This window comes from Ascaphus truei, chromosome 2 (assembly GCF_040206685.1).
Source record: "Ascaphus truei isolate aAscTru1 chromosome 2, aAscTru1.hap1, whole genome shotgun sequence".
Taxonomy (NCBI): Eukaryota; Metazoa; Chordata; class Amphibia; order Anura; family Ascaphidae; genus Ascaphus; species Ascaphus truei.
Window position 1 is genome coordinate 1,321,159 of NC_134484.1, and position 12,076 is coordinate 1,333,234.

The 12,076-nt window shown below is 52.4% G+C and overlaps 1 protein-coding gene across 3 annotated transcripts in view; it reads left to right on the top strand.

The window, feature by feature from the left end:
- The window catches only part of EXOSC4 (exosome component 4), a 38,655-nt gene that overhangs the window by 5,838 nt on the left and 20,741 nt on the right, over positions 1–12,076 (top strand). For all 3 annotated transcript variants that reach the window (XR_012790599.1, XM_075580909.1, XM_075580921.1), the window contains exon 2: positions 11,467–11,862. Coding sequence is in view for 2 of the 3 variants with exons in the window: in XM_075580909.1 (XP_075437024.1) it covers positions 11,692–11,862 (171 nt within the window). In the remaining variant the exon portion in view is untranslated. The remainder of the gene's footprint in view (positions 1–11,466; positions 11,863–12,076) is intronic.

Genomic DNA, 12,076 nt, shown 5'->3' on the forward strand with positions numbered 1-12,076 from the left:
ACCCCATACATATGCAAACTCCAACCCTACAACCACCCCCTCCCCATACATATGCAAACTCCAACCCTACAACCACACCCAGCCATACATATGCAAACTCCAACCCTACAACCACACCCACCCCATACATATGCAAACTCCAACCCTACAACCACCCCCACCCCATACATATGCAAACTCCACCCTACAACCACACCCACCCCATACATATGCAAACTCCAACCCTACAACCACCCCCACCCCATACATATGCAAACTCCAACCCTACAACCACACCCACCCCATACATATGCAAACTCCACCCTACAACCACCCCCACCCCATACATATGCAAACTCCAACCCTACAACCACACCCACCCCATACATATGCAAACTCCAACCCTACAACCACACCCACCCCATACATATGCAAACTCCAATACCCGACTAGCACCCCCACCCCATACATATGCAAACTCCAACCCTACAACCACACCCAACCATACATATGCAAACTCCAACCCTACAACCACACCCACCCCATACATATGCAAACTCCAACCCTACAACCACACCCAGCCATACATATGCAAACTCCAACCCTACAACCACACCCACCCCATACATATGCAAACTCCAACCCTACAACCACCCCCACCCCATACATATGCAAACTCCACCCTACAACCACACCCACCCCATACATATGCAAACTCCAACCCTACAACCACACCCACCCCATACATATGCAAACTCCAATACCCGACTAGCACCCACTCTATCCACCTTAAGGGCTGTTCTATACAGCGTGCGTTCCTATGTGAACGCGTGTGTGTGTGTGTGTGTGTGTGTGTGTGTGTGTGTGTGTGTGTGTGTGTGTGTGTGTGTGTGTGTGTGTTAGATATTTTTAAAGAAAAAAAAGTTTAATAAATATTTTTTTGTTTTACAATTCTTGAGACACACACACACACACACACACACACACACACACACACACACACACACACGAGCGCAGGTGAATTTCTTCATCTTCGCCGCTGTCTGTCGGCTCCCCTCTTCCGTGCGCGCGCGCAGCCCTTCTATACAACGTCAGCCAACTAAAAATCCGCGCCCGGCGTGACACGCGCCCAGCACTATAGAACGTGTATAAGACACACTTGCTTAAAGAAGCATATGAGTAGCACTGTGGATATTCTGAACACATGATACATAAAGCTTGGCCCCCTGCAGACACACTTACCAGAACTCCCTCCTACTGTCTCTGTACGTTCTCCCTACCTACCAATTAGACTGTAAGCTCCTCGGGGCAGGGACTCCTCTTCCTTAATGTTACTTTGTGTCTGAAGCACTTATTCCCATGATCTGTTATTTATATTATCTGTTATTTATATGATTACCACGTGTATTACCGCTGTGACGCGCTATGTACGTGTATTACCGCTGTGACGCGCTATGTACCTGTATTACTGCTGTGACGCGCTATGTACGTGTATTACTGCTGTGACGCGCTATGTACGTGTATTACCGCTGTGACGCGCTATGTACGTGTATTACCGCTGTGACGCGCTATGTACGTGTATTACTGCTGTGACGCGCTATGTACCTGTATTACCGCTGTGACGCGCTATGTACGTGTATTACTGCTGTGACGCGCTATGTACGTGTATTACTGCTGTGACGCGCTATGTACCTGTATTACCGCTGTGACGCGCTATGTACCTGTATTACTGCTGTGACGCGCTATGTACGTGTATTACTGCTGTGACGCGCTATGTACGTGTATTACTGCTGTGACGCGCTATGTACGTGTATTACTGCTGTGACGCGCTATGTACGTGTATTACTGCTGTGACGCGCTATGTACGTGTATTACTGCTGTGACGCGCTATGTACGTGTATTACTGCTGTGACGCGCTATGTACGTGTATTACCGCTGTGACGCGCTGTGTACGTGTATTACTGCTGTGACGCGCTGTGTACGTGTATTACCGCTGTGACGCGCTATGTACGTGTATTACCGCTGTGACGCGCTATGTACGTGTATTACTGCTGTGACGCGCTATGTACGTGTATTACCGCTGTGACGCGCTATGTACGTGTATTACTGCTGTGACGCGCTATGTACGTGTATTACTGCTGTGACGCGCTATGTACCTGTATTACTGCTGTGACGCGCTATGTACGTGTATTACTGCTGTGACGCGCTATGTACGTGTATTACTGCTGTGACGCGCTATGTACGTGTATTACTGCTGTGACGCGCTATGTACGTGTATTACTGCTGTGACGCGCTATGTACGTGTATTACTGCTGTGACGCGCTATGTACGTGTATTACTGCTGTGACGCGCTATGTACGTGTATTACTGCTGTGACGCGCTATGTACCTGTATTACTGCTGTGACGCGCTATGTACGTGTATTACCGCTGTGACGCGCTATGTACGTGTATTACCGCTGTGACGCGCTATGTACCTGTATTACTGCTGTGACGCGCTATGTACGTGTATTACTGCTGTGACGCGCTATGTACGTGTATTACCGCTGTGACGCGCTATGTACGTGTATTACCGCTGTGACGCGCTATGTACGTGTATTACCGCTGTGACGCGCTATGTACGTGTATTACCGCTGTGACGCGCTATGTACGTGTATTACCGCTGTGACGCGCTATGTACGTGTATTACCGCTGTGACGCGCTATGTACCTGTATTACTGCTGTGACGCGCTATGTACGTGTATTACTGCTGTGACGCGCTATGTACGTGTATTACCGCTGTGACGCGCTATGTACCTGTATTACTGCTGTGACGCGCTATGTACGTATATTACCGCTGTGACGCGCTATGTACGTGTATTACTGCTGTGACGCGCTATGTACGTGTATTACTGCTGTGACGCGCTATGTACGTGTATTACTGCTGTGACGCGCTATGTACGTGTATTACCGCTGTGACGCGCTATGTACGTGTATTACTGCTGTGACGCGCTATGTACGTGTATTACTGCTGTGACGCGCTATGTACGTGTATTACTGCTGTGACGCGCTATGTACGTGTATTACCGCTGTGACGCGCTATGTACGTGTATTACTGCTGTGACGCGCTATGTACGTGTATTACCGCTGTGACGCGCTATGTACGTGTATTACCGCTGTGACGCGCTATGTACGTGTATTACCGCTGTGACGCGCTATGTACGTGTATTACCGCTGTGACGCGCTATGTACGTGTATTACCGCTGTGACGCGCTATGTACGTGTATTACTGCTGTGACGCGCTATTTACGTGTATTACTGCTGTGACGCGCTATGTACGTGTATTACCGCTGTGACGCGCTATGTACGTGTATTACTGCTGTGACGCGCTATGTACGTGTATTACTGCTGTGACGTGCTATGTACGTGTATTACCGCTGTGACGCGCTATGTACGTGTATTACTGCTGTGACGCGCTATGTACGTGTATTACCGCTGTGACGCGCTATGTACGTGTATTACTGCTGTGACGCGCTATGTACGTGTATTACTGCTGTGACGCGCTATGTACGTGTATTACTGCTGTGACGCGCTATGTACGTGTATTACTGCTGTGACGCGCTATGTACGTGTATTACTGCTGTGACGCGCTATGTACGTGTATTACCGCTGTGACGCGCTATGTACCTGTATTACTGCTGTGACGCGCTATGTACGTATATTACCGCTGTGACGCGCTATGTACGTGTATTACCGCTGTGACGCGCTATGTACGTGTATTACCGCTGTGACGCGCTATGTACGGGTATTACTGCTGTGACACGCTAGGTACATGTAGGGATGTGTTAGTTGCTTTCCCTTCGCTGCAGCGCGTCTCCAGAGGGAGTGTTGGAAGGTTCCGCGGCGGCCCGACAGCATAGGGCGCCGCCATGTTGTAGCACAATAGTAGGGAGCACTGTCAGAGCAGAGAGAGGTCGCGCATGCGCAGTGCAAGCGCGCGAACGGCTAGCCAATAAGGAAGAGGCTCAGCCAGTAACTACAACTCCCAGGAGCCTTAGCGAAGTCACCTGACGCCAGGGAGCGAATGGGAGGGCTGGAATTATGGGAGGCAGGAAATGGAAGCGTGGGGGAGAGGCCACGCTAATCAGAGGGCACCGGAGGAGCAAGGGGGAAGGTAGTGTGGGCGCAGGGGGTCCGTGACCCACCTGCGTAGGTTAGATTCCCCCTCAGGCCCCAGTATATTCCCTGAGCCACCCTCGCTTGTGGTGCTGCAGTGAGAGCGACGTTTGCCCTCACTATATAGAGGATAGGGACAAGTGTCGCGGGGTGTGATTGATGCCAGTGGTCTGGGACCAGGTTGCTGTGCATCGTGGGAGGCTGCGTTGGATCGACGGATCCTCTTTGAAGTTGTTGCCGGTCACCCCAGTGACTGGGAGGTATTTACTAAAAGTGCACCAACACCGGTCACCAGGCGCTGATCCCGCCTTAGGGAACACTCTTTGGGGACACTAAGTGGAGTGGCCAAAGGACTGGGCGCTGATCCCGCCTTAGGGAACACTCTTTGGGGACACTAAGTGGAGTGGCCAAAGGACTGAGCGCTGATCCCGCCTTAGGGAACACTCTTTGGGGACACTAAGTGGAGTGGCCAAAGGACTGGGCGCTGATCCCGCCTTAGGGAACACTCTTTGGGGACACTAAGTGGAGTGGCCAAAGGACTGAGCGCTGATCCCGCCTTAGGGAACACTCTTTGGGGACACTAAGTGGAGTGGCCAAAGGACTGGGCGCTGATCCCGCCTTAGGGAACACTCTTTGGGGACACTAAGTGGAGTGGCCAAAGGACTGGGCGCTGATCCCGCCTTAGGGAACACTCTTTGGGGACACTAAGTGGAGTGGCCAAAGGACTGAGCCTATAGACATAACGTTAGTTATATGGACACGGTGTGGGGGCACGCGGTGACGGGACAGTGACATTTCTCCTTATGAGAGTGGCCGAGCCACTAGTGTTTATAGCCATGCATAATAATGGTATACTACTTTCCTCTCTGTTGGCAGTAAGTCCTGGTAAGTACAGGTATGCCAGCAGTAGTTATGGAGGTTTTCCCTCACACCCTGGTGAGGTGCCCTATGTATGGAGGAGAGTGGCTGTATGCTCTGAGTCCCTGGATAGTGACATCAGGGATGGGCTGCTGTGACGCGCTATGTACGTGTATTACTGCTGTGACGCGCTATGTACGTGTATTACTGCTGTGACGCGCTATGTACGTGTATTACTGCTGTGACGCGCTATGTACCTGTATTACTGCTGTGACGCGCTATGTACGTGTATTACCGCTGTGACGCGCTATGTACGTGTATTACCGCTGTGACGCGCTATGTACGTGTATTACCGCTGTGACGCGCTATGTACGTGTATTACCGCTGTGACGCGCTATGTACGTGTATTACCGCTGTGACGCGCTATGTACCTGTATTACCGCTGTGACGCGCTATGTACGTGTATTACCGCTGTGACGCGCTATGTACCTGTATTACCGCTGTGACGCGCTATGTACGTGTATTACCGCTGTGACGCGCTATGTACGTGTATTACCGCTGTGACGCGCTATGTACCTGTATTACCGCTGTGACGCGCTATGTACGTGTATTACCGCTGTGACGCGCTATGTACGTGTATTACCGCTGTGACGCGCTATGTACGTGTATTACCGCTGTGACGCGCTATGTACGTGTATTACCGCTGTGACGCGCTATGTACCTGTATTACTGCTGTGACGCGCTATGTACGTGTATTACCGCTGTGACGCGCTATGTACGTGTATTACCGCTGTGACGCGCTATGTACGTGTATTACTGCTGTGACGCGCTATGTACCTGTATTACCGCTGTGACGCGCTATGTACGTGTATTACCGCTGTGACGCGCTATGTACGTGTATTACCGCTGTGATGCGCTATGTACGTGTATTACCGCTGTGACGCGCTATGTACGTGTATTACCGCTGTGACGCGCTATGTACCTGTATTACCGCTGTGACGCGCTATGTACGTGTATTACCGCTGTGACGCGCTATGTACGTGTATTACTGCTGTGACGCGCTATGTACCTGTATTACTGCTGTGACGCGCTATGTACGTGTATTACCGCTGTGACGCGCTATGTACGTGTATTACTGCTGTGACGCGCTATGTACGTGTATTACTGCTGTGACGCGCTATGTACGTGTATTACCGCTGTGACGCGCTATGTACGTGTATTACCGCTGTGACGCGCTATGTACGTGTATTACCGCTGTGACGCGCTATGTACGTGTATTACCGCTGTGACGCGCTATGTACGTGTATTACTGCTGTGACGCGCTATGTACGTGTATTACTGCTGTGACGCGCTATGTACGTGTATTACCGCTGTGACGCGCTATGTACGTGTATTACCGCTGTGACGCGCTATGTACGTGTATTACTGCTGTGACGCGCTATGTACGTGTATTACCGCTGTGACGCGCTATGTACGTGTATTACTGCTGTGACGCGCTATGTACGTGTATTACTGCTGTGACGCGCTATGTACGTGTATTACTGCTGTGACGCGCTATGTACGTGTATTACTGCTGTGACGCGCTATGTACGTGTATTACCGCTGTGACGCGCTATGTACGTGTATTACCGCTGTGACGCGCTATGTACGTGTATTACTGCTGTGACGCGCTATGTACGTGTATTACTGCTGTGACGCGCTATGTACGTGTATTACCGCTGTGACGCGCTATGTACGTGTATTACCGCTGTGACGCGCTATGTACGTGTATTACTGCTGTGACGCGCTATGTACGTGTATTACTGCTGTGACGCGCTATGTACGTGTATTACCGCTGTGACGCGCTATGTACGTGTATTACTGCTGTGACGCGCTATGTACGTGTATTACTGCTGTGACGCGCTATGTACGTGTATTACCGCTGTGACGCGCTATGTACGTGTATTACTGCTGTGACGCGCTATGTACGTGTATTACCGCTGTGACGCGCTATGTACGTGTATTACTGCTGTGACGCGCTATGTACGTGTATTACTGCTGTGACGCGCTATGTACGTGTATTACCGCTGTGACGCGCTATGTACATGTATTACCGACGTGTATTACCGCTGTGACACGCTATGTACGTGTATTACTGCTGTGACGCGCTATGTACGTGTATTACTGCTGTGACGCGCTATGTACGTGTATTACCGCTGTGACGCGCTATGTACATGTATTACCGCTGTGACGCGCTATGTACGTGTATTACCGCTGTGACGCGCTATGTACGGGTATTACTGCTGTGACACGCTATGTACATGTATTACCGCTGTGACACGCTATGTACGTGTATTACCGCTGTGACGCGCTATGTACGGGTATTACTGCTGTGACACGCTATGTACGTGTATTACCGCTGTGACACGCTATGTACATGTATTACCGCTGTGACGCGCTATGTACGTGTATTACCGCTGTGACGCGCTATGTACGGGTATTACTGCTGTGACACGCTAGGTACATGTAGGGATGTGTTAGTTGCTTTCCCTTCGCTGCAGCGCGTCTCCAGAGGGAGTGTTGGAAGGTTCCGCGGCGGCCCGACAGCATAGGGCGCCGCCATGTTGTAGCACAATAGTAGGGAGCACTGTCAGAGCAGAGAGAGGTCGCGCATGCGCAGTGCAAGCGCGCGAACGGCTGGCCAATAAGGAAGAGGCTCAGCCAGTAACTACAACTCCCAGGAGCCTTAGCGAAGTCACCTGACGCCAGGGAGCGAATGGGAGGGCTGGAATTATGGGAGGCAGGAAATGGAAGCGTGGGGGAGAGTCACGCTAGTCAGAGGGCACCGGAGGAGCATGGGGGAAGGTAGTGTGGGCGCAGGGGGTCCGTGACCCACCTGCGTAGGTTAGATTCCCCCTCAGGCCCCAGTATATTCCCTGAGCCACCCTAGCTTGTGGTGCTGCAGTGAGAGCGACGTTTGCCCTTACTATATAGAGGATAGGGACAAGTGTCGCGGGGTGTGATTGATGCCAGTGGTCTGGGACCAGGTTGCTGTGCATCGTGCATCGTGGGAGGCTGCGTTGGATCGACGGATCCTCTTTGAAGTTGTTGCCGGTCACCCCAGTGACTGGGAGGTATTTACTAAGTGCACCAACACCAGTCACCAGGCGCTGATCCCGCCTTAGGGAACACTCTTTGGGGACACTAAGTGGAGTGGCCAAAGGACTGAACGCTGATCCCGCCTTAGGGAACACTCTTTGGGGACACTAAGTGGAGTGGCCAAAGGACTGAGCCTATAGACATAACGTTAGTTATATGGACACGGTGTGGGGGCACGCGGTGACGGGACAGTGACATTTCTCCTTATGAGAGTGGCCGAGCCACTAGTGTTTATAGCCATGCATAATAATGGTATACTACTTTCCTCTCTGTTGGCAGTAAGTCCTGGTAAGTACAGGTATGCCAGCAGTAGTTATGGAGGTTTTCCCTCACACCCTGGTGAGGTGCCCTATGTATGGAGGAGAGTGGCTGTATGCTCTGAGTCCCTGGATAGTGACATCAGGGATGGGCCTGCCTCCTGAAGTATATAAGGCACAACACTGTCAGTTATTGTAGGTTGACCAGCAGTTGTGTGAAGTAGCTGGTAAAGTGTATGCTACTGCATAAGGCCTCGGTCCCGCTGCGCTCGTTGGCGGCCATGTCGCGAGTTCCCCACCAGCAGGGGAATCCTCGCGAGCCGGTCCCGGTCCCCCCTGGCGGCACAGCTGACTACACGCTGTGGCGCGTCAGCCGCTAGGAGACACAAGAGAATGGTGTTTCCAAGCGTTGACGCGTCACGTGGTGTGGCTGTGAGCCAATGGGGAGGGGAGGCTTCGGGAGGAGGAGAGGCTTCGGGGAGCGGGGAGGAGTGTGGAGTGAAAGCAGGTGAGTGCCTGTCTGTGTGTCTGAGTGCGTGCGTGCGTGCCTGTCTGTGTATGTGTGTGCCCGAGTGCGTGAGTGCCTGCCTCTGTCTGTGTGTGTGTGTGTGTATGAGTGCGTGAGTGCCTGCCTGTGTGTGCGCGCGTGTGTGTATGAGTGCGTGAGTGCCTGTGTGTGTGTGTGTGTATGTGTATGAGTGCCTGCGTGTGTGTGTTTAAAGTTACCCTCAGCAGCTCCAGCCCGAGTCCGTGGAGGGAGGGGGGGGAGAGTAGCGGGTCCCTCCGCTCAAGCCACGCCCCCCCTCCCTGTCAAGCCTCCCACTCCCGCCCACCTCCCGCTCCCTACAGACCGCATATCGCGGTCTGTGTATCTCAGCGCACCGCCTGTCTACAGTGCAGGTGCGCTGACTCTGGGAGCGGGGCCTTAGCCTAATGGGGACCGGTTAGACCATACGGGCCAATGTGAGATTGGGTGGGTCAGACAAGGGGGTCCAGCCGTTACATGTTATATTATAAACAGTTGGTTAATGTGTTATATGTGTTCTCGTCATAACTATGCAATAAGGGTTTATCAGTATTACAGTAAACAGTTACAATCTGATGTGTGTTGCTATTGTTCTTACCCAGAGGAATCTTACGCTATGGGGATCCTGGGTAAGTGGAGGCGCTGCCAATAAGATAACTATTGCCACAGGCTTCCAGCTAGCGGAGGCCCAGATCTCCTTGAGCCAACAGGTGTGTGCAGTACCCGTAGTCACTCTAGAGCAGTAGAAAGAAGGCTACATACATTAATGGCGCTATATAAATAAAAACATACAATAGCACCATACATATGCAAACTCCAATCCTACAACCACCCCCACCCCATACATAGAAGGGCCACACGCAGGGGAGGGGAGAAGGGCCACACATAGGGTCGGGGAGAAGGGCCACACACAGGGGAGGGGAGAAGGGCCACACGTCCCAGAGCCAATCATGCAGGAGATAGAAGAACAACGGCGTGATTGGTTGAGGTTGGCTGTTACAGAATATCTACAGTCCAAGAGCAGTTACAAAGAGCATATAACCGAGTCTCACATCTGTGCGGTGATGAGGGAGTGGCTCACTGGGACTTCAAAGACAGGGTGGAGGTTCGCCAGGTCACTGGCGGAACCAAAGTATATTATGTTTGGGTTAAGGATCTAGAGGGACGGACCATCAAGAAACCCGATCCCAAGTACTATAACTAGTCGCCCCATACTCTTATGTTCAAGAGTTAGTCTATCATCACTGTGGTCAGTGGGCGATGGGTACTCTTTTCGTCTGTGCCTGTGTTTGGGTAACCATGCATAATGTGTATGTATATTGCTGTTACCTTGCAGGTTCCAGACTGACAGATGGTGCAGTAAATTTAGTTCCAGTGAGGACATGGAAGTTCCATCCAGGGGAGAGTGTAACATAGTTAGTCTATTCTACCTGTCTTTCCCCCTGTCACATAAGTCCTTAGCAGTCTAGGCTGTGACAGGCCATTCTGTGGTCTTTTGACCCCCCTTCGTGCTCCTCTCTGAGTGACAGAAGTGTAGTGGTGACTCATGGCCTGTGTATAGCCTATCAGGTATAGGTACAGACATTGAGCCCTCCCCTTCTGGTTCTTCAGAGAGGCAGTGCCAAATTTAGTTTGTTCTCTTCCACCCTTCCATCAGCGTGGAGGTGTGAGTCATGAATCTTCTCCCTGTGGGAGAGAGAGGGCAGCCAGGCCCTCATGGCTGGCCGGCTCAAGAAGATCTAATGCTCCACACTAAAAGAACCAACACAACCCAGGGGCCTGGGATTCTCTGATGACTGGCCTGGGATCCTCTGATGACCGGCCTGGGATCCTCTGATGACCGGCCTGGGATCTCTGATGACCGGCCTGGGATCCTCTGATGACCGGCCTGGGATCTCTGATGACCGGCCTGGGATCCTCTGATGACCGGCCTGGGATCCTCTGATGACCGGCCTGGGATCCTCTGATGACCCTATGCACCGCTGTAAGGAAGATGGGCAGTGACTGCTGAATAAAGACCCCTGTGCTTTCCCCATGCTCCTGTCTGAGTGTCAGTCCCTGGGCAGGGAGGACAGAAGTGTGCTTTAGTGGGGAATGACCTCTGGAGCCTCACTTACCCGATCTTCAGCGATGCGTCGCCATGGTAACCGTCGGAGTCACGTGACGTCACATGACCCCCCCCCATGACGTCATTTGACCCCGGAGCCAAGGAGGGGGGCGCAAGTTGTATTGTACTGCGTGTCTTTATTGATATAGCGCCATTAATGTACATAGCGCTTCACAGCAGTAATACACGTGGTAATCATATAAATAACAGATCATGGGAATAAGTGCTTTAGACATTAAGAGGAGTCCCTGCCCCGAGGAGCTTACAGTCTAATTGACTAGTTGACAAGTTAAAAACTTTGTGCACCCCTGTAGAGGGTGGGGGTACATGTGCTGCAATTGTATATCAGCTTTATAACCTCAGAGTGGGGGGGGAATACAGACATTACTATAATCAGGGATACTGGGAGTTACTTTAACTACACCGGCCCCATTTATATACCCCACAGCCTTCCTGCAGGAGAAACTGCCCGAGCCGCTCCCAGGAACTACATTTCCCAGGAAGCACTGCTCTTATTCCACGTTCCCTTTTGCGCAGAGTGCTCTGGAGGGCATGCTGGGAGATGTAGTTCTCTCCATCCTCTCCGCTGCTGAGTCCGGAAGTGACGTTGGCTGCCAGCGCTCGGCCTGACGGGAGTTGTAGTCCGGCGCGGCGGTGGCGCACGTGTGCTGCCATGGCGGGTGTGGAGCTGCTGTCCGATCAGGGTTACCGGGTGGACGGGAGGAAGGCCGGGGAGCTGCGGAAGATCCAGGCCCGCATGGGGGTGTTTGCTCAGGCGGACGGCTCCGCTTATATCGAGCAGGGCAACACCAAGGCGCTGGCGGTGGTGTACGGACCGCATGAGGTGAGGGGGCCAGGGAACCCCCCTTCTGTGTGCTGCACCCCCCTACTGCTCCCTCCTGTGTCCTGCACCCCTTACTGCCCCCTCCTGTGTGCTGCCCCCCCCCCCCTAATGCCCCCTCCTGTGTCCTGCACCCCTTACTGCCCCCTCCTGTGTGCTGCACCCCTTACTGCCCCCTCCTGTGTGCTGCACCCCCCCTACTGCCCCCTCCTGTGTC